The 24,440-nt window shown below is 38.3% G+C and overlaps 1 protein-coding gene across 1 annotated transcript; it reads right to left on the bottom strand.

Moving 5' to 3' along the window:
- Positions 1–2,191: 2,191 nt before the first annotated feature.
- st6galnac5b (ST6 (alpha-N-acetyl-neuraminyl-2,3-beta-galactosyl-1,3)-N-acetylgalactosaminide alpha-2,6-sialyltransferase 5b) lies at positions 2,192–15,358 on the bottom strand. Its single transcript, XM_080473185.1, has 5 exons — positions 15,207–15,358; positions 14,483–14,716; positions 6,845–7,254; positions 4,434–4,541; positions 2,192–3,662 (listed from the first exon to the last, which is right to left on the bottom strand). Exons 1-5 carry the CDS (start codon positions 15,219–15,221, stop codon positions 3,431–3,433), a joined length of 999 nt encoding a protein of 332 aa, XP_080329311.1. The 5' UTR covers positions 15,222–15,358; the 3' UTR covers positions 2,192–3,430.
- Positions 15,359–24,440: the final 9,082 nt, after the last annotated feature.

Raw genomic sequence — 24,440 nt, 5'->3', positions numbered from 1 at the left:
AGAGTGAAGGCACATATTGTCACTTACTTTGACGTACCGATGAGGGGAAAAGACATCCTGACAGTGCTGCGGTTATTGCAGACCTGAACAAGACGTCAAGAAAAAGCAGCTCTTCACTACAGAAGAGTAAAACCTTTTATTTTTTCTTTCCAATGAAAAAAAAAAATACAAGATTCTTTGTCATCTGCTAGGTTTGAGGTGAAACAATGACAATGACTCGTTCTTTTGCATTTTCAGCTTTGCAGGAACAAGACAGGAATGGACTGAGGTCCAAAATTCATCTGATAAATGCAAACATTTATTGATTAGGTGCCATAAAATGCACCTATCTGTGTTAAAGTGTAAGATACAGTATTACTACTATTTAGATTCAGTCACAATGTTACTGTACATTTTAAAGTTCCAGTACTGCAGCACTTCTCATTATGTACACAGACTTTTGGTTGGTGTATGAAGTTCCCCTCATTCACCAACTTTCACATACAAATATTTGCATTGTGAGACTTTCCAGATCCAATTATGACCAAATGTTTGCACTGCAACAAATTAAAAACACACAACAGCGCCACAACCACAAGGACCAGATAGAGTTACATATTTTTGAGTGTAGTTGTTTGGTTTTCCGATGCCTGATATGGCTTGAGTTGACTTTACCAACAATGTCTTACCAACTCCATTACATACTGCATGTCAGGTTTAGTAAAAGTTGGATGTAAGGAGCCAAAGTAAAAGTTCCTGACACCAGGCACGGCACAAGTGTTAAAACACTTACAGTCCCTACAGTTCAAATTCTAGATATTACCCTGTATCACCATATATTCAGTTTTATTCTGACTTTGGAAATGTATCTCATGCGGTCTACTCTTGATCTCTTTTCTAATGATTCCCACGTCTCTTCCAATCGAGGTGTCAAATAATATTTTCAAAATGCCCACAACATAATATGAGCGTATGGGCAGAACTTGTTCATTTTGCCCCACATGTAGTTGCTGCTTCAACCACATCTTCAAAACATTCATATGAAAGGCTGTGCTTGTTATGGCTTTGGAAAACTCACCTTAAAACAACAACAAAATAAAAAAAATTATGAATCTATTATTTATTATTAATTTAATAACTAAATGAACAAAAAGATTGTATAATCGATAACTACATTTTCAACATTCAAATGTGGTAAGCATAACCAGAAAAAAAACAAAGGATGCATATCAAACCTTAGCAAACCAAAACAACTGCTGGCAGGATGCTTACAAATAATTCTACAATAAGATAGAGAAACATCCACGTTTTATTTGGAATTCAGTCTTTTTTTGCAATCAGTACTCCAGCAATCAGAAAACCTTTTGTTAATATTACACACTAATAAACTGCTGCACATCCATTTAATGTTACACTTTATAATTTTAAACACAAGAGATGTTATTGGAGACAGACTTGTCTGTTTTTTAAAAGCTCTTGGCACGAGAAGAGAACGTGCTGACAACAAGTGAGACCACCAGGTGTCAGTGCAAACCCAGTGAAGCCCCCTTTGCTTTTATGATTCAGGTAACAATGTTCTGTAATGTTCGCTATTTGTCCTAGTACTGAAAGTGCAAGGACCCAGTTGTAATGCAAGGGATTATTAGGGTCAGAGCACTGACAAAACACTACACTAACTTCCCGTGAGTCAAAGGATAGATTTTAAACTTTTACTGCTGGTCTACAAAGTGCTGAATAATTATATTCCAGATTTATTCAAATGAAGCAGAAGCAGTTTCTATGCTTCTCAATTTTGGAACAAACTTCCCGGACACCTGAGGTCGGCTCAAAATGCCGGCTTATTTAAATCAGGGATGAAAATGTTATTATTCACTTCAGCATCTAATGATTTTAATGAATTACTTATTTTATTGGCTTTAATTTCTCACTGTTCTAAATGTATTTTCATGAGCTTAATTTTGATTCTTTACTATTTATTGTACTGTTTTTAATTGCGTTTTGGCTTCATATGTGCTTTTATTTTCTTAATAGCTTTTTATATTTCTATGATTTCAATGTAAGTGTTACATTTCCTATGTGAGGGCCTTTGGATTCCCTTGTGTATGACCAGTGCCATACAAATAAAGTTGCCTTGCCTTGCCTAGGTTCAGTCTGGTAAGAAAAAACAAACCCAACAAAATCAAAGTAAAACAAAACAAAACAAAACAAGTAAGACCTTAATCAAGGGGCAGTTTATTCTGGATTGTGGGTTAAATGACTTACATGAAAGTCATTATATTTAGTAATCATTAATGCAGCTCACAGGTGTCAAATGAAGAACCATTATGACACTCACACAATCTTTAGTCTGTCACATAATTTTCAGTTTTCTTTTTTTAACATAGCACTTGATTATAAGTCATTTTTCACACATTTGCAAAAAAATAAAAAAATAAATAAACGTGTGCCCCAGACCTTATTCTGAATGACTACATGGCTATTTAGTTTGGTCTTTCATGTTTTTTAGGACAAGCATTAATCATACATTTCTTTCATCCAGGCTAATCTCTAGGAATTTACTAATTACTGTCATTGAGACTCTAAATGACCCCATCCTTATGGCTACTTTCTGATGACAAAATGTTTTGGGAGAAACAATGTCGGTTGCTTTAAACATCTTGGTGAACTAACAACAGTTGTTCGGTGGATGTAGGTTCATTTTGTCTCGTCAAATAACCCCAGATAACCGTCATTATGTCAGGATGACACACAGGGCTCTGTGGCAGCCATCCTCCCACCTACAGGTCTACTTGTTTTTTTTTGTTTTGTTTAGTTTTTTAATGCAAAAGATATTTAGCAATGAACATACTGTATGATGAGGGTCATTTTTCTCTGCAGCATAATGTATTTCAGAGGTGATTAAACAGTTCCCTTATGCATGTGCATTATGAACAAGTCATTCACACGTTAACGTTGCCTTTCAGTATGACTATACTCACTTTGGGCAAAATCTATCATGTATGTTATACAATGCAAGTATGGAGACATTCTCATGTAACAATCCTAAAAAGTTTCAATACTAAGAAGACGAGGGATAAACAGGAAATTAATCAGAAACACAGCAATTATTGAAACAAGTGTTCTCTCTGTGTTTCATCTGTGCCAGCACAAGTATAATTGAAGCAGTTCTACGCTTTGTAAAGAACGCTTAAGCCAACCTCCATGGCTTTGATTCCAGTTTAAAATTCAGCCTATTAGAGTCACGCTTCCAAAACATTGTTGAGGCTTTATGCTGCTATTACGCAATGATCCCATTCTGCCAAGCAGCTTAGATAGTAGGCTAACAGCCCCAAGCTGCTCGTTCCCACCGACTGCTGTTTCTCGTGTTCACACTGGCCTGAGAGGGGGTTGGCACGCCTGACACTGTCCACACACACGTTCTACACTTCTAGGATTCACCATCGATTGACCTTCAGGATGCACCAAGAGTATATGAGCTGTTCACGCCGATGGCAGCAGGCTTCCAATCGGGCTGGTAAAAGTGAACGTTGTGAGTTCGGGCCCAATTTGCAAACACCATCTTCTCTGTGATGAAGCGGTGGTGGCTTCCTCGTCGGTTTCTCTCATGGGAGAGATACATGGAGCACTCGTCAGGTCCCGGGGGCTCGTAGTAATGATATGGTACAGTGCGATGAGAGGAAGAGCTACATAGGAAGAGCATGAAAAGGCATGAAAGTCAGAGTGGAGATGTTAAAAGGGATGCGGAGAGGGAGCAGGGATGATGATGAGATGCAGGGGTACGGGGGGGAAGAAGTGAGGCACGGTAGGACACAAAGAGAAGGAGGAACAAAGTAAAAAAACTGAAAGATCAGAAGAATCTGTGTTAAAAGTTGTGTTCATTATGCACTTTTTCATTCCTCTGATAGTCTAAGTTCCACCAAGCTCACAGATAAGGCCTGGTGTGACAAATAAGAGTCACTTCAATCTAGCAGCAATATTTCAAAATGTCCTTTGTGTTCTTGAAGCTTAATGGGAGAGCAATATTAAAAAAAAAAAAAAAGGTCTAGTGATCCTGGCTTTTACATAGCCATAAATCATCAACCTACCCTAATGGTCTGTATTTGTTTTACTCTAAACTTTTAAAGTGGTGGTGGTATTAGTAATGAAATCACAGTGATTGAATGACTGCAATAGGTGATCCATTATTGATCCAAGACTCAAGATTGGTGTGAATTGTCACTGCTGGGAGTAAATGCTTTATTATAATACAACTGAGGACAAGTAATATTGTTGCATGCCCAATTGTGTCAACTTCATTTAAATAAAATGTCCTAAATGGAACCGAATAAACTATCAGAGTGTGTGGGTCACAACAAAAAAATGCGTGTGCACCGTGAAGGTTTCACAGCACAGTGTGTACGGGAAAATTGCAAATATGACTTTTACTATAAGGAAGAAACAGAATGTGAGAGTACCTGCAGAAATCCGGGGGCACCATGCCAAACACGTTGATCCTGTCACACAGCTCCAGGGCTACTGCCATGGTGAACCAGCCGGTACTCAACCAGGAGTTGGAACCTTTCCTGGAATATAAGAGTGCATCACCATTTGTAGCAAAACCTGACTCACAGAGCACAAATACACTGAGAGGTGCTCCGTGAGCATTACTGAAAGATCATGTTAAAGGTGTGAATATTCATTTTTAGACGTTACCGTATCGGTCAGATCCAGTTACAAGAAGACTGTGAGACAATTATTGCAAGAACTGCAGAAAGAAGTTATAAATGCAACATGAAACCTCATATTTTCTATATATTTAAACAGCCCAGAAAAGTCAAACAAATATAAGTACAGCTTGTATTCTGCCTCTAGTTATGGTTACACAACAGCTAAAATGATTGAATACCTATTCAACAACTTCCTTTAACCAAGTGGTGGATCACATGCAAATAACATATTATTGTGAATAATAAGATTCAATGAAATATCTTATCAGTTTGGCTCATTTTTAAAACATCTATTTCAGTCTACCACAGAGTATAGTTAATCTGTACCACTAGTTCGAAGGAACAAAGGATATCGTTCAGAAAAAAAAGTAATGTGATTTTGATTAAAGACAATTGAGCCATAATAAAATACTCTTGCCTTTATTTAACACTTATTTGCTCTGGATGCCAGATGTGCATTAAACCTGTTGTTGCTCAAATGAAGATATATCGCTTAGTTAAAAATACTATATTTCTTGTTTTTTTCTCAGGTAAGATAAGGTAAAAACATTTTACATGAAATATTACACAGGAATGTAGACATATTTTACATTTAAAAAAATTTATATCAATGTGTGAGATGTAACGTTGTTTATATCGGACTCAAATTGATATTCTTTTAACAGGAACGAGCTGGTCGTCACAGAATCCTTTTCCTGGCATAATCTTTTCTTTTAATTTTGAGAACAAAATATAAAAATTGAGTAAAACTTGATTTTGTTATTTTACACGTTTTCAGAACTGTAAGTATATCAGTTAAAACAATAAAAGACTTATATGATAAAATAAAATCAGCTCTGCAGCACAAGAACAAGTAAGTTGTAATTGTTACATAGTGTTTTTTTGTTTGTTTGTTTTTACCCCTTCAGCGGTCTCAATATGCTAGACATGATAAGGTACATTCATCAATTCACTCACACACACACACACACTGCTGTAGGGAAGCTTGGCTTCGACGCGTGCGCACACACACACACACACACACACACACACACACACACACACACACACACACACACACACACACACACACACACACACACACACACACACACACACACACACACACACTAATGGACTTTCATTCGTAACTTTGGGGTCAGTGTCTTGCCCATCACTTGGCCAGGGCTCGATGGAGAATCGAAAAGCAAGATTTTGGATTGGAATACGACCCAGGCAGCCAACTGATTCCAAGACATTTATTCTTGCCAATGGATTCCCACAAAAGCTGCAAGTTGATGTAGTGGTGAGCGCTCTCTCTTCATAGTGAGAGTATCCCTGGTAGGAGTTTGGTTTGGGTTTGAGGGTCTTTCTGTGTGGAGTTTACATGTTCTTCCTGTTTGCATGGAATTTCTGGAGGTCATTTGGTTTCTACCCATAGTCCCAAAGCATGTATTTGCAGCTGATTGGTGACTTTTAATTATCTGTGTGTGTGAATGTAAGTGTGTGTGATTGTCGGTCTCTCTGTGTGTTTGCTCTGTGATGGACTTATGACCTGTCCAGGGGATATTCTGCCTTCACCCATCGTCAGCAATCACCTCTAGCACCATGGACCTTAGGTATTTCAAGAAATGGATTTATGGATGGATCCTACAGTCAATAAAACAATATCTTACATGAGAATGGGGATGGGGGCTTAAAGTAGATAAAGTTTTTTAGATGAGGAGAATATATCCTCATCACTTTGAAAAGCCCTGATTTAATACAATGTAAGCCAATGTTGTGCTTAGAAAAATACATTTTCCATATTTGAAAGTATTGACCTCTAACCACTTCCAATCAAAGATGTGAACCCTCACATATGATAATTTATCACGGTACTCTGTACTTCTAATGTCACTATATACAGGAGGTTCTGAGTGATCTCCTCTGTGAGCCTGGGAATAGTCCTACAACAGCAAGTTTGGGGAATGTATAAAGTCCCATACAGTCCTTCCAGATTCTGTTTAATGAATTCTTGCCTTGCAGCAAATTTCACCTGAAAGTGATTAAAACAGTTGACACACTCCTCTCTCATAGCGTGTTAGTGACTTTCTTGTTTTGAATTTCTGTTGATGCTTCATCTTTTTCACGCCCCATTGATAGCTTTCAAAGATAAGCCCGGTTTGTTGAATGTTTACCGATCAATCCCCGTTTCCTTTTTGAATAATTCATCCAACTTCAGCATCTTGAGTCTTGTAATCGTGTAGACTTTGAGTTTGGGAAGGAGCTGCTTCAACAGCCTGAGGTTGTTGTAAACATGGCCTTTTCCGTCTCGCCTCATGGCGATGCTCGGTCCCCAGAAGATGAACACTGTTTCCTGGCTGCCGTTGATGAGCTCCTGGCGGCTACGCAGCACTCGCTGCAGACTGGAGTGAGCTACGACCCGCACACTCGTTCGCTGCCCGACATCGAGCTGATACTGTACACTTGGAGCATCGTTCATTCGGATAATACACTCAGATTGGTCAATTTCTTCACCCCTCTTGCTCCCAATCAGCTGGCCCGAACTGGTCACGAGGGCACATGTTCCACAGTGCATTTTCAGCGGCTGCGAAAAAAGAGGATGAAATAAATTATTACAATTTATCTGAGACTGCAGTATGCTTCAGCTATGGGGATCAGATGAAACACCTTGCCTCGAGACAGCAGTTATAGACTGACAAACCATCTAAAAGTAGCCCAGTTACGCAACGGGAAAAATGTCACATAATTATCAAACATACAATCATTTAGGTAGTTATTAACAGTGTGGTCCGACACATAATGGTGAAGCAAACAACTGTAACGGCAAAACAAAGTCATCAAGGTCTTTCTTTAACTGTGGCTTTTATACAGCTTCATCTTAATTAAATCTGCCAAGTAGGAAGAAAACTCTTCATGTTTGAGATGAAACATCTCTGATATTGCAACTGAAAGTGTGGTTTTGATTTTATTTTTTTTTATTTTTTATTTTCCTATTTTCTGTATCCTGACAGGTTCATTGTTTTTGTCAAAAACACATACAAATTAATGTTCATATACGGACCTAATTACAATATGATTATGTTGTAGGCAACCAAACAGGTCCTGACTAAAACATGTCCAATTATTTAACTGCACTGCTCCTTATAACAGTTGACAACTGAGCAGAGGTTATTCTCCACAATGCTATCATTTTGTATCAACATGTTGATTCTACTTTTATTCATTCCAAAACAGCCAAGGAATAGGTTTTATTTGATAACAGAATTCAAAAAAAAAAAAAAGGAATTGCATGATTTGTATATGTCTGTATAACAAAAGACTGCGCTCAGAGGAAATAGATCTGTCAGGGTAGAAAAGAGTTTTATTAGTTATACTTTTGAATTCTTTTTTTTACGACAGATAAAGCAAGAAAAGTTATTTATCATGCTGACATGGAGGAGAACAAGTTCAAATGGTGGATAAAGGAGGCCATCGAAATCAGAAAGCGAGAGACTATCAACCGGGACGAGGGGGCCGACATCCTGTCTCACACCTGGGACTCCATCCTCCAGAGACCACCGGACGGCGGGGGGGGGGCGTGATAAAGACCGACACGTCATCAAATGTCAGATGACGCTCTGACGAAGGCTGCGATTGCAGCCGAAACATGTCAGCAAGGTAAAAATGTTTTCTTGCTTTATCTGTCATTAAAAAAGAATTCAAAAGTATATGTAGTCAGAGCGACAAGATGGACATAATCCAACTTGTTTTATTAGTTGTCGTATTGGATTGAATTGTAAGGACCACGTGTTTTCGATGTTGTGTCCTGCCAGATGTTCAAAGCTGAAAAAGGCGAATGGACTGAATGATTTGGCAGCAGAAACCCAGAGACCCTTCACATGAATTATTCCCAACCTTAAGAGAGAGCTACATTGGCATTCTGAACTGTGCTCTGAGCTTCACACTCCATCAGGTTCTGAAGTGGAAGTGTGTGTGTGTGTGTGTGTGTGTGTGTGTGTGTGTGTGTGTGTGTGTGTGTGTGTGTGTGTGTGTGTGTGTGTGTGTGTGTGTGTGTGTGTGTGTGTGTGTGTGTGTGTGTGTGTGTGTGTGTGTGTACATACAGGTGATCTTACGAGCACCACAGGCCACAGTTATATTTATAATATACTCCCACGATGTCTGTGACCCCACATTGAATGACTGCCTCATGTGCACTGGTGCGTTTGTCTCTCTTGAGGTGAATGTGAATTTGGTAACTGGGGATGTCCTTAAGTCACTGTGTGGGGTCGAACATTACTTCCGTTATGTACTGCAGTCATGTTTCTGTAGAAAGAATCTGTACTAGTCCAAAACAGTGTCTCACTCCATGGCCTGTAGGTTTCTCAGAAACAGAAACATATACACATGCTTCTGCAAATTGAGAAACAATGATTCCCCTTATAATATGTCCTGTTAGGCTGTGCAATAACTTTGAGAAGACTCCCACTCCTCAATAACAGGTAGGTTGGAACTAAATGCACACTTCCAAGCACGGTTATGCCCTTGGGTGTGTTGTCCCCTCAGCAATGCCCAACCAATTACTCTCAAGCAACTTTGAGTCATTTCCATAGTCTTGGAATGTGTTGAACTAGTAAAGGCAATTGAAGGTTTCAGGGCTTGTATCATAGCTTTAAGTGTCAGTGAGATGATAAAAGTATCCCAGACCATTATGCTGAAGCCCCAGCTCGATCGCCCTGAGGATCTGACAGCTTGGTGTTGCTGGGAAATAGGTACTTATAGAGCCTGTATCACAGTGAGAGGGCCTTTCAAAATCAGATGAAGGACTTCACAAGCTTGACAGCCGCAGTTACAAACCTAAGCTACTGAATGAACAAGCATAATGGATCTCCCTTTTAGTCGACCACCAACCAACAAGCTGCTGAACACTTGCTGATTCACACCCTCACAATCCTCAGATAACACTACATCACACAGACAGTGGATTGTCTACCACAATCAATAATGCACAGACTTGTAAGCAATACACCCTGGATGCAAGGCTATTGCATTGAAGTCTGATATGAAGTCGAATGGGATGCAAAGAGCAGCTATGCCAAAAGCAGAAGAGGAAAACATTTGTAAATGTGACTCTGATTCCTGTCCTTGTCAATTTCCACCCACTCATCGACTCCAGACTCATCAGTGTGATCCCGATTATACACTTTCCACGGAGATGTAAGTTCATAATTGCTTTCAGAGCAAAGCCCCATCAGTCAGCCTCTAAAGCTGCACAAAAGCTTCTATTGTGCACCCAACCTCGTGCTTAAAAACCCATCCAGTTAGAAGAAAAGAAAAGAAAAACAGCACATACTTAAAAGAGAAAGTTTTCACATGATTGTGCTATTTGGAGGTCACAAAGGAGCCATAAAAAACAAAATAATAGGGCTCATATTTTCCAAACTAACTATATATTTAAACGATTCATATAAAAAGAATGAGTAGCTTGTGGCAGAAAGCCCACAGTAGGATACTTAAATAGAGTTGCTATGGTCCCTCTACCCACTACCCTGAACAGGATATACAGTAAGTGGTATAGAAGATGGATGGATAGATGGATGACACCTCTAAACTTACATTGAATTAGATTTATTGGATCAGAAACAAACTTGCCATTATATTCACTATTTATATTCATACTATTAATTCAAATCAACATTAAAAATGGATTTGAAGAAACACTAAAAAACAACACGAATCGACATCATATAAAGCACAATGCTATGTTTAATATGGAAAATATTACACGATAAAACTATGTACTTGACATTTAAAAAAAAAAAAAAAAGGTTAGATAATTCAGACTTTATGAGTACTATTTCAATGACAGACAGTAGGATCAGTTCTGAGCAGACAGTAGTGTCTTTGTTTATCATAATGAAGGATTATATTACTCAATGCACTGTGTGGATGACTGATTGGTTGGTAATAGTTTTTGGATAACAACAGAGCTCAATACCACAGAGGAATAAGCAGTGTCAGATGCCATACAGACACAACGTGTCTGAATAATTCATTTCATGGGTCAAAACCTGTAATACGATAATTTGACAATACAGGAATGACCACAATACCAACAGACCTACTCTCCACTGTCTACATATAACCAGAAGTATTGAGGGAAATAGAGCAGTATTTTTGTATTCTATAATGATACAAAATTATTTAGATATTGACCGTTATTTGAGTACCTTTATGAAATGTTGACAATGAGGCTAAAGGCCCATCCTGGAGAAGAAATAGGTTCATTTGGCATCTCTTCTGTGGTGTGAGGGTTCAGTGATTGGTTTTGCTTTCTTTCATCAGAGACTAATTAATTCAAATGAAACCCCTTTGACAGTTCAAAGAGACATCTCATTAAATTCCTGCCAATGACACATATTCTTTTCACAAATGTAAACTTGCTGTGTTGTAGAAACTCAAGGTGCCAGTTTGCTCCTGATCCAGTCAGAGAGTCTGACTGGAGGCTGAGAGAAAGCTTCAGAACACCAACATGTTGGCAATGTGGTATTGATGGCTTCCATTTGCCTTTTGCCGTTCACCTCACCCAGACAGGCTAATGTGGATCAATAAAGAAGAAAATGGTTTTTAATCTGCATTAGCAGTTTAAAAAAAGACTTCAAAATAGCTGATGAGCACTTTGAGCATGACAGCAGATAACATGGCGTGTTTTGCCATAAGTGCTTCCTGGCTTAAAGTAGGGTTAAGATTTCCCACATCCATCAGATTCATCCATTAAGTAACCTCAGAAAGGGCTGTTCATTATTTATTTGTTCATGTCATCTGTGATGATGAGCTGCATCTGTGCGCTACCCAACACTCTTAAGATGAATGGAGAAGAGAAGTCAGCGTGGGTAGAGTATTTTTTTTTACTTCATAATGACACCTTTTTCTCCAAGGCTGACTGCATTAAAGGCTGCCAGAACACTGTAAGGTATTACCCATAATAAGTAGGTACATCATAAAGTTGCAGAGGCACACAGTCCACGTCCATGCTCTCACACAGGCTTTGTGATTACAGCCTATAAAGGCCAGTGTAGATCGATTCTTCTGACAGATCTTCAAAGGTCAACATCTCTTTAAATGGAGTCAGCTAAACATCAGTGAAGGAGAGAAGATGAAGAGCGAAGGAGAAGAATAGGGCAAATGTGCATTGAGGTGTTTCAACGCGAAGAGGTGTGTTGGATGTCTGCGTGTGTGTCTGTGTCTGTCCGTGTGTCCGTGTGTGTGTGTGTGTGTGTGTGTGTGTGTGTGTGTGTGTGTGTGTGTGTGTGTGTGTGTGTGTGTGTGTGTGTGTGTGTGTGTGTGTGTGTGTGTACATTTGTAGGAAACTGTCCATCTATAATTATTGAACCTTATCAAAGGAATGAAATACATACTAGATGCAAAACATCACCACAAGAAGCTACAAGCACTGCAGAGGACTGACAGACAAGAACACATCACATACTGAGACACCGAGCTCAGCAAACTACATCACATAACTCTTTAACCCTAACTTCGAAGTCTGACTTTTCGACATTATGGATTCGTGGATTTCAGTGCGGCTGTACCAGCAATAAAATCAAAAGAGAAAAAAATGCCAACCATATACCATTTAACCTGGTGATTAATGTGTGCTGGGTGTTTTTCCACCTACTGGTTGAAACATAAATGAGCAAAGACGTCACAGACCACCGCTCACCTCAGTGAAACACTGTGTGTGCAAACACGATATGCATTAGGTTTATATAGACAATAAAAAAAGGTCCAGCAGGCACAATAGATAGAGCTCTCCTCACAGTTTCAAGCATCTCTGACTCTGATGACTGCATAAAATTTTAACAGCATGCCTGGGCATTTGCATTGAGTTGCCTCCATGAGTGTACCAATGCTACGTGTGTGTGTGTATGTGTGTGTGCGCGTGCGCACATGCACTTGTGTCAAAGCCAGGCTTCCCTACAGCAGTAGCAGACCTCATATGACCCTGCAGGGAACTGCACAGACGAATCCACCCACTCCAAAGATCCTACTGCAGGTCTGCCCTAGTTAGTCAATCCCAGGCTCTGACGAGGGTTAAACAGCAGCAGCAGCAGCAGCAGCAGCAGCAGCAGCAGCAGCAGCAGCAGCAGCAGCAGCAGCAGCAGCAGCAGCAGCAGCAGCAGCAGCAGCAGCAGCAGCAGCAGCAGCAGCAGCAGCAGCAGCAGCAGCAGCAGCAGCAGCAGCAGCAGCAGCAGCAGCAGCAGCAGCAGTGCTGAAGCCCCTCATGGGAGAGGGGGGCAGATTGACACGGAGAAGTATAAAAATGTTGCAGTGTGAATGCAACATGGATCAGGGGACAGTGGGTAATAAAGAGCCAGCAACATTAAAAAAAAAAAGACTTTAAAAGTTACCTCACATTTCTCTTTATTGCACCTGTATAATTCTGTAGATCATTTTTTTTATGAGCTTTCAATGACCCTGAAAGTATCATCTCAACAAGCACAGAAGCAGCAAGCCTTGTATCCCTCAAAGCTCTTTCTGAACTAACTCTCATCTCATCGATTATTAAATACTGAAAGGTGACCCAACACTTGTCTTCATTTCCACTCAAGAAACACATTGTACTTTCTTCTCTGCTCTGTTTTCTCATCTATCTTTCTCTCTATCTATCTATCTATCTATCTATCTATCTATCTATCTATCTATCTATCTATCTATCTATCTATCTATCTATCTATCTATCTATCTATCTATACACTCTTGGTGAATCAATGACAGACCTCTGCATTACAGTATATCCAAGGCACTGGTGGCACTTACATGACCTAAGCATTACAGTGGACTACATCTTAAGAAGCCATTCAAGTAGACATCCATGCTGTTTTAAGTGCTTTGTTTATAAATATTTCATGGCAAGCATATCAATTATAAATTAAGAAACTGAAAACTATCGAATGTATTTCAACTAGTATTCCCAGAGCACAATTTTGAGGTAAATGCTACGCAAATTGGATGACACAATAACATGCTATAACAAATAAAGCTGAATCAATTTTTATTTGTTGTTGTTGCTCTTATTTTTATTTTTTTTTAATTGCCATAACATGTCAGTAAATATCTTATCTAACTTTAAAAACAGAGGTGGTTTAAAAAAAAAAGTCTAAAGCTACGGCATTATACACATGTAGAAAGACCTAGATATATGCTCAAATATGAAGATAGGAAAGGATACTATAATACACAGCACAATATTCACAGAAAGTTAGCATTCTTTTTAAAACCATGCAGCTCCATGAAGCCATTTTCAGGCCATACCTGTGCTTTATATTTACATGCTAGTCCCTCTGTTTTACCTGGATGACCACAGAATACAGATTAGGTGTACTTAAAACAAAAAAAGAAATCACTGCAACCAATGCTCCCTTTATGGTCCAGCTTCTCTGTGTCTGATACATATAAGTGCTGTGAGGAAAATGAGATTGTCGACATTTTCTTTGACTGAGGAGGTGAGATCGCTGTTAAAGGACAGCCACCCATGACTGAATCAGTGCAAGCTGTATCTGGTCAGACAGATTTATATATTTAAAAAAAAAAAAAAAAAGTCTTTCCTGCTCTTTTAAAGTATCCCCTCCCACCATTTGGTATCACCCAAACAGGGCTGTCGTGTCGATGTTTTTTGGCTACCCTATGTCTCCTATAAAATTACATCTAGTCACCACTAAATATGCTGTTATATATATAATAGTCTACCCTTGTACCCACGTGTACGGTAACTCGTTATTTCTTAAATCAGCAGAAATTGAGGCGACGACAGTGTGCACATGGCGTATGTTTACCTTAAGATCCACAACTCCCGTGTACCCGTCCAGATTTGTTGCTGGGAGTGTCTGTGGTATGTCTGGTCCTTTTGTCACTGGAACAGGAGGCTCCGAATGGTGCGAAGACAACGAGGATGAGGATGATGATGATGATGATAGTGGGAACAATGACTTGTCACCAGAGCTGCTATTGTACACCAGCATAAAGCTGGTAACCATGGTAACGACGACGATGCCACCAACCCCTTGGCACTAGAGAGAGAAACATAAACCAGAGGAAAGACAAAAGCAAAACAACATCGAGTGAGAGCAGTCCATAGAAAAGTAAATTGTTGGGAGTACAAGCGGTACGTAAGAGCTTCATCTTTGGTCAAAATAAATAGATAAATAAATACAAATTCAACTGCTGCTAATGAACTGTCAAAACATATATATATATATATATATATATATATATATGTATATGTATTTATCCAAATTTGTTTGGATGATCTATATCATCCAAACACACACATATATGTGTGTGTGTGTGTGTGTGTGTGTGTGTGTGTGTGTGTGTGTGTGTGTGTGTGTGTGTGTGTGTGTGTGTGTGTGTGTGTGTGTGTGTGTGTGTGTGTGTGTGTGTGTGTGCGTGTGTGTATCTACAGCAGATTGTTAACTCACTTCCGAGCAGCATAAGCACTAAAGGTCCACACAAAGAAACATTACTGTCACAGTTCCTGTGGCTCTCGGTCTTAATTACCACTCTCATCTTCATCTCCACTTCCCCTCGTTTCCAGGCGCGCAGCAGCTTTTCTTCCTACCGGCACCGAGCGACGGGACTCCTCAGCACGCAACACTTCAGCGGCGGCATCATTGGCATCAGCGGTCTGCTGTAGAAAACAAAGCTCCACTACTCTCTTCTCATGCTCTCCTCCTCTACATGGACACCCTCATTCAACCGCACTCCTCATGGTCCTAAAAAACTTGTTTTCAAGCTCACTACAGTTTCAGAGTTCACTGGAGGTTCAAACATCATCATCAAATGCCAGGACTGTGCACGTTACTGTGTGATCTTCAGAAAATAACTAGGATACTTTACTCTTCCATGCTAAATATTAATAAGGTGTTAATTGAAAAGTAGGTCTTGTCCTTATTGGCTACATTTATTAGGTCTGCCCTAATGTTGGTGGAAGCAGCAAGATAAACTATATAAATGCAAACAGCATGCAGGAGCCATTTATACCTGTTGTTATACCTGTCACAGGAGGAGCTAGGCACAGGTTAGTGGGTAGCAAAAGGTTCTGACCATCCCAGCAAACAGAACAGGAACAAACCAGCAGATAAATAGGAAACGGATACAACTTTCTATAGGAAAATCCTGTATGTTCAGTATTTGCTGCTGTAGTCTTAAACTACAAGACTGAGTGGAAATTCTGTTGTTTGGTCCATTCCATAATGCACCTGTGCAGTAATGACAATAATTGGACATTGGAACACTGAAAAATTGTCTTTAAACAATAATATAACCCAAACAGAGAGAAGTAATCTCCCTGAATCTTGAGGCCTGGCCATCCAGGGCTGGGGTGGGGTGGGGTCCAGCGAGTGGGGAATCTCTGCCGACAGCGCATCAGAAATTTGACATTTTTGACCCTTCAATGTAATATTGTTAGCTGACATTTCCATCGTACTATGACATGCAGCAAACCTTGGCATGCACCACGTTCCAGTCCACGTGTGTGTGCCAGGACCGATTCAACACTGCTTGCAGCTTTAATTTTAGTTTGGTGTTGAACAAGTTGGAAAAGCCGCTACGGCTACTGAGTTATTCCCTGATTAGTCGCCCCCTCATAGGAGGTTGTACCCTCTAGAGTATATGGACACTTCTCTCACCACTGGAATCATCCGCCCATCCTCTCCCAATGGAGTAGGGTTTTTCTTCCTGGAAAAAAAGGATGAATCACTTGTGACCTTGTATCAACAACTGTGGGCTCAACAAGATTACATTAAAAACGAGGTACCCCGAGTGAGGCGGACGAGTGAAAAACCACCTTCAACCACCTTCACCTTCACAATAGTCATCCAAACCCTACCCCTTCCTGCCTCATTATTACACCCCCTCAACTATATTGACCTTTGGTACATCATACACTTTCAGATTATGAAATACTAAAATGTTTCTTCTGGAATAACGATGAACATTTTATCAAAGAACAAAAAAACCCGAAACATTTAAATACAACTAAGCCAAAGTGGTGTCAGTCAGTGCAGAGATGTTCATGCGGGGACTGCTTTTCTACTATAAATTGAAATTTGCAAATGTAAAAGCCAATATTCTAATTGTGTAACTACCCTCCTTGACAGACATTGTGTTTCTAATTTGACAAATCTGGGCTTTTTAAATATCTTCCATTATGTAGTCACAAGGACAAGGAGAGACAGCAGGCCCAAGGTGCAGACACCCTTCAAGGTGCAATACAGAGCGCCACAGATGAGTCTTCATTCCTGTGGTAATAATACTCTATAGCTCATCCCTGTAATTCATGTTTGCTGTGTTTTAGGTAATTTCATCCTTTTTGTCCTCACGTTAGTCACCATTAAGACTTGTACATATTAATATTCCCAACAACTCTTAATTTTTATCTAGGCTCATTTGATGTTGAACTTTCTTTTCTATTCATTCTGTTTGTGGTATTCTGTGTGGAACAGTGCTAAAAGGAATCTCCCTCTGTGACTAGTAAAATATTTGTATTCTATTTTCGTATTGTATTTTGTTGTCTATTACACCTGAACCAGGGTCTGAATCCTCTGAGCCTGGTTTTGCAAACATTTCTTCCAGTTAAAGGCCTTTTCTTTCTTCTGTTTATGCAGTTAATTATGCATGCTCATGTGGAATTGTTGGGTTTTTCCTCAGTAAAAGTGCCTCGAAATCACTATGTTGTAATTGGTGCTTTATATATAAATTTGAATATTCTATTCTATTCTATTCTATTCTATTCTATTCTATTCTATTCTACTAAAATAACACTTTTTATTGGAAACTAGTGTATTCAATGCCATCAAAGAAGTTTTTTTCAGGTTGTTTTTTTTCTTCTAATGACTGCTTTACCTTCTACTCAGTTTTTCAATGAGAATAACTATCCATTCTTAGAAATCGTACACAGGTGTATCATTATCATCTTCTTGTCATCTATATGTCCCTATTGGGAACAATGATTGCTCCATCTGCTTCACCACAATTCACAGGTACATAAAATCCTGGATTGGCATCATTCTATACTGTATAAATGTGTTTGGATGATATTCTGGATCATGGAAAGATTCCTGCATCTTTTAATAGAAGCAAGCTTTTGTTTCTTTTAAACAAAAGTTTTAAATAGCAAGATTTGATAATGCTCCCTGAAGCAAAAAATTTTTCTTAATATTTATTTCCTCTAGTCTACTAATGACTCAGAAATGAAATGTTTTTGTGAAAAACCTTGAAAGTGAAAGGAGTCATGTGCACAAAACGTGTTCAACCGAAGATACTTATTAAAAATGTATTGTCCTTGCATTTCTTTTGGGATTCTTTAACAGTTCTTTACTAGATTTAGAACGGTGAGAATGTATCATAGAAAACCTTTTTTTTTTTTTTTTTTTTTTTTGTCATCCAGGTAAATCAGATCATGGGACATCCGATTTGAAGAAAATAAAGAGCGGTTGCCTCCAGAGCAGCTGATGTTGCTAATGGGAGACAGACAGCTGTAATCTATGAATCACCTTTTTATGTATGAGATGGTCCTTGAAAAAGAGTCTTTTATTTTATTTTTAATGCTGTAGTCATTCAAGTCATTCAAGTGTTGATTTATGAAAAAGGCTATACGTTTTGTTATAGGAACTGCTAGTAAATCTTAAAAATAAGAATATCACAGACAGACACACAATGCTTGTAAATGAAAAACAAAATCTGTCGAGTTTCTTTCGCTCTTATGAAAACGTTAGCATTTGTAAGCCAGAAGCTCTCATTTCTGTAGAATGTGATGAGATACAAGAAGACACATGACAGTTCAACATTTCACATGATTTTGCGCTTGATGTTAGTGATATCAACAAGTTTGGCAGTAATGAAACTGAACAATTTCATATGTGATCGAACACAATGATAAGTTGACATTACAAACCAACATTATATCACCTCCTTGTACTTTCTATGGAACAAAAAAAAAAATGCTCCAAACACAAGAGGATCTCAAGTCCAAAAGTTTTCCAATGTTGCTATGCTCCGATTCAGTGCCCTGAGGAAAAAAATTATAAAAAATGTAATAGATTGTGAATAGACATTGAAAGCATAGTTTATTTCTAACATTTACTGGCAGTTTTAAAACTAGAACCTTTTAAATATTGAGTGGTGGGAAGAGAACCACACTTTGACCTAATGTTTCCAACCTCTGGAAAATACAGTATGCAAAATTAGATGTAGTTTTGCTCAAATGTATGGAGTTAAAAGTCATAAAGATTGTGATCATGCACAAAACTGTATGAACATGTTTTTGAATAACAACCACAAGACCAAGATAACCAAGTTATAAGAGTACACCGTGAATGACTACATTATTTTTATTTTTTTTTACAACTGTAGAAAATACTAGAACAAGAAACACCTCACATGAAAAACGTCAAGCTGAAATCATCTGGCAAGTCTAATCAAACAGTGACTCTTCACTATTACATAGGATGAAGGAGAAACAAACAGTACGTCCCAGTGGAAAACCAGATTTAGCGCAATGCAACTATTGATGTTTTATCCTTGGACTAAACCGTTGCCTAGTAATCCAAATTTTGTGGCTTTTGCACATTTTGTGGAACTTTAAAACAATGACACACATTTATGGAGCTTTATGATGGCTGCCCAGATATGGGGCTATTATTATATTTGCAAAATGACTTCTGCTTGCATGTGATGAGTTATGCACTATTTATGGATTATAGATGTTTATTTTGAATTTTTTTGAAATATTGAAAGGTTAAAATGTAGTTTCGGTGTTATGATTACAATTGTGTTAAGGATATAAAGATTCACTATCAACATCATTGAATTACTCCCTCTGTCTTATCTGATAACTGGGCAGTTGAGACTGGGAGTCAAGGGTAATGCAGAGACCATCTTACTCAACAGCCATGGCTCCATCACTCTAATGGGCTTTAAGTTCTGAGCACCAATGGTGCAAAGACCCGATTGAACCTCCTCACACTATTATTATGATTGCACTTCTTTTGCTCACCAATCCCTTTTCTATAAAAGGGGATAGTTTTGAGTTCATTTGGAATTACCCCCGGGAGGTGTTTGCTCTCGAAATGTTTAAAATTTGGACCAAAATTCGCCTTATTTTACAAAATATCTAACTTCCTGCGCATCTTGGACTGTTATATATGTGTACCAAATTTCGTAGTTCTAAGTAAAATGTGATGCAAGGGCTTAATCTTCTAAGCTTTGTAGGTGGCGCCGTTGAGTCATTTTGCCAGCCATGTGTATTACCCCCCAAAATATAAATTGGTTCACCAGATCTGATGTGTTTCACAACTTTCCTTGTACATTAAGGTCCTCAACAATGCATTTGTCTGTGACAAATAATTTTTCCATTCCTCTGAGGAATCCAAGTATTCCATGCACCCTTGGTGCTCGGACTCTAATAGCGCCACCTGGTGGATGGGCGGGAAGTGCTGCTCGACTGTACATACTCCACTCAGCCTCAAACTTTGTATGTATGAGAAGGGTCGGCCCCTCATAACATCCATAGACCAAAATACACTGTCAGTTATAACGCCACCTAGGGGTCTTGCCTCCAATCATTGACCGGCAACGATTTAATGACTGAATTCAGAGGATTAGTAGCTATACCAATGCTCTTTGATTAGCGGGGTCCCAAAGGCCGTAAATGCATCTCAAAACACAGCTGTGGGGAACACACACTGAGAGGAAAGAAGCAAATGTCTGTGCAACATAAACTTTTTTAATTAACTAAAAACTTCCTATCCAGTGAGGCACCAACACACAAAATAATCTGCTGTGTTTGCTCCCCTTTGCTGTGCCAGAATCAATTTATTCTCGCGTTTCTACATGCTTCTGGGTGTTTTTCTAGTAGCTGAACTAAGTCAAAAGAAACAAGTACAAGTTCCTTTCCATCTAAGAGAGTTGTTTATTTAAAGTGACGCTATACAAGTACAAGCTGTTGAGCCATACAATCACAGTTTCCCATAATTTTGACTCAGTTAGTCTTGGTATACACAAAGGTTTTTCACAAATTGCAACATACCAGAAGGTGAGCAGCTCTGAATGCTTTTATCAAGTATCCAATATACTCGTTTGATGGAAATCTAAGCAGTTTTTTTTTTTTTTTTTTAAACTACAATTCAGTTTATGGAATAAAAGATACATTTAGGTAATGAAATCGCAGTATGCAAGTCTTCAGGGTTTTTAAGCAGAACAGATTTGATTTGATTTGATTTGATTTGATTTGATTTGATTTGATTTGTTATTATATTTATTTAAAAAGTCAAAGTGACGTACATAATCAGCCACAACATCGTAATATTGGGCGTAGCACACAAATACACATCAACTGTCAGGACAAAATGTTCACTTGCTGCTTAATATAAACACTAACACTAGCAGGTGCTATAGAAAACAGATAAATGAAGTGAGTGACTTCACTAGTGAGCAGTCGTGGAGTGATGACTGATTGGGCTAATATTGATATTTCTGTTCAGAAGCATGTGACATAAAACTAACATGGAAAACCTCATCAATGTCAGTGTAATGACTATATTAATCGTAGCTGCATGCATATAGAAAGCAATATCTATTTTTTTGTCTTCTTCTCTTTTGATAGATATGTAGTTCTAAACTGAGACTGAACATCAGACAGAAGATATCAGAAGATATCAATTCTAGGAGGACTTCAGGAGTTTTAAGAGAGAATTTTAAAAGGAACGCTTCATTGGTTACACATACAACAAACAGGGAAATCTATCCTTCGCATGTCACCGATCCTTATTGAGCAGTGAGCAGCTACTTTGCAGTCCAATCACAAGCTTACTTCTCTAAACTCTAGGTCATCAGTGCAGCAAATTATATTTTTGCTGTAAATCAGATCATATCAGCTCTCCATGCTGTATTCTGAGCCCCAACAGATAAAACAGTGAAATTCTCATTGCAAAATGTCTCTCCAGAGAGACGGATCTTTGAATCCCCAATCGGCACTGCAACCGCTCACAGATGTCATTTCCTGCTACGCGTTGTGCTATTCTGAGGTTTGTTGTGTTTATCCAATGACTGAAAAAGCAGCTTACAGTCAGCGTCTGTGTTCTTTATCTCGTTGGTCATTTGTCCAGTGATCCATCTATTATGGAACCATTCCTGTGTCAGCAGTGCCTGTAACTGCTGTAGCTGTCATAACAACATAACCATCTTCCACTGCTTCCCATATGTAAATATGACAATTACAAACAACAACAACAAAGAAAAACAGTCACGATTCAAACTGCTAAAGGATTCTTGAAGAAGTGAAAGAAATGACCCTTTGTTTCATAAAGTGTGAAAAAAGGTTGCAAACCAAAATGTCCCTAAAATGTTCCATCATCTGTTAGGGAGCTTGATTACATAATGAGCCGACTGTTATTCTCTATCAGCCGGTGAAAAAGATATGAGATAGAGCATGATAACTCTAGAACAATTTCTTTTTGCGAGAAGCCCAACTGACTGAGAGAGGGAAATCTGTTAACTGAAGACAGCCCACAGAAAACATTCAACTCAGTACAAATGCACACACAACAACAGGCCGCACGTTTTCAGGAGAGCTATAAAAATCTATGGTCCATCTGGCTGTGGAATCAATCTATTTATAGCATCAGACCCTAACGTCATCACACATCAGTAAACAAAAGATCCAAGACATTACAAATCCCATGGAAAACATGAGGCTGAAATGCACTATAACTTGGGTTTTTGTTGTTATATCACTGTTGTTTTGCCGACTGTCGCATTGAGACCCACAGTGTGGCTCTTTGTTTTAAGTTGTTCAAATCTATGAAAGCTTGAAAACCCTTTTCCTCGACTGGTGTCACTAAGTGAAATGGTGGTGACCAATAAATAATCTTTCTCAGTGAAGTCGATCCATTCTTAATGACCAGCCTATGGCAACCTGAGCTCTGGCATTAATAAAGTGTTTCTATTTTATTCTATTCATTCACAGAGCTCTAAAACAGATATCACTTTCTCAATGCCAGTGGTTAAAACAAATGACCTGTCACACATTCCTACTCCAATATCAACACATCATATATCACTGACAATGATAATGTTGACAACCTTTACTTACATTTTAGGCGACATTCAGGACAGATTGATCGGGTTGCTGTGATTATGATAATGGATGATGATTTTTTTTAATGTTATTATGATTTGCATGCTTTTAAGACAGTGTAGAATAGAATAGAATAGAATACAATACAATAGAATACAATAGAGTAGGATAGAATAGAATATTTTATATATTTTTTATATATATATATATATATATATATATAAAAAAATATATATATATAAAAAAATATATAAATATATATATATATATATATATATATATATATATATATATTTATTTATTTTTTATTTATTTTTTATTCTTTAGTCAGTTTTCTTTAATTATCATGAAATAATGCTTATATGTGAGCAGGATAGGTACCATAAACACCATTGCCGAGAGTTCACACATACTGTCTACTGTAAAGGTAGATACAAACTTTGAACAGATGAACAAAGGTAGTTCTGGGCAGCACTTGTCATACTTCACAAAAAATAAAACACAAAACAGTGCAATACTTGTGGGAAGAGATGGAGAAAAAAAAGAATCATGTTGGTGTTTCACATCTGCAGTTCAACTTTCTGACCAAATGCAGTTTGAAGACTGACGTTGTAAAGGTTTTTTGTTTTATCTTCCACATCGCCCTGCTGCTTATCTTTCTGATCCAACTCAAACTCTGGGACTTGTTCTCCTTGATTTCCTCAGGTTTACCACAACTGATCAAACAGTTACGGTTTATCATAACTGATTAAACAGAAACTTTATTTCATTTTGCTAAATGAGTACGGAACAGCTGACAAGACTCTATAGCCATGGACTACCTTTTGTAATTGTACTTGACTGTGTCATTTTTTGCTTGTTGTTTTTTTTTCTGTTTTGTTTTCCTTGTTCCTTGCATTTGTTCTAGCCAGCCTTAAATGCTTATTAATGTAAGCACTTAGCCTTGCTGCCGAATTGTGTTGTACAAATAAACTTGCCTTGCTTTGTATTACTACAAACAGTGTTGAAGCGACTTTGCATAAATGCACTCATGTATAGTTTATATGCCCTTAAATGTTTTACATTTCACAAAAAAATTGCCCTGATTTTTTTTCCCAATATGTTTTTTGTTTCATATTTAAACTTTTTGTTGCTTAGTATTTGTTGTGGAAATCAAAGTAATTTCATTGTACAGTGAAACATGTTTCCTTCCTGTGCATATGACAAAAAACACTTTGACTTGAAGTCCCAGATTAACTTGAAAATATTGAGATCAACTCAGAGTTGACTGGATTCAGCTGAAATGATGAAACAAAAGTGCATCTTTTATGTGTTGGTCGCTACCATTTCAAATTCCCAGAGACTTGTAAAATGTAGGTCATGCCACTGTTGGTTTGTTTGCTGGTGGTGTTGAGTCACTTTATCACCAGCCCTTCCTTTGCCTGGCTTTCAGAGTTGTAGCATTTCTTTTTGGTTGATCGTTGCAGTGGTGTCCTAATCATTTTAGGAATGTCTTTTGTACATTTTGTTTGTGTAATCCAGTGCTAAAACATGCATTTGGTCACTAAACGGCTCTTGGTTTGACTGTTTCTTTGTGTTTGCCCTACATACGGTCACCTGTATTCACCCATAGTCAACTGGGATCAACTCCAGCCTCTGATGTTTTGTGGATTTGG

Source organism: Lipophrys pholis (assembly GCF_963383615.2).
Source record: "Lipophrys pholis genome assembly, chromosome: 10".
NCBI classification, from domain to species: Eukaryota; Metazoa; Chordata; class Actinopteri; order Blenniiformes; family Blenniidae; genus Lipophrys; species Lipophrys pholis.
This window is presented reverse-complemented; position numbering and strand designations above follow the sequence as displayed.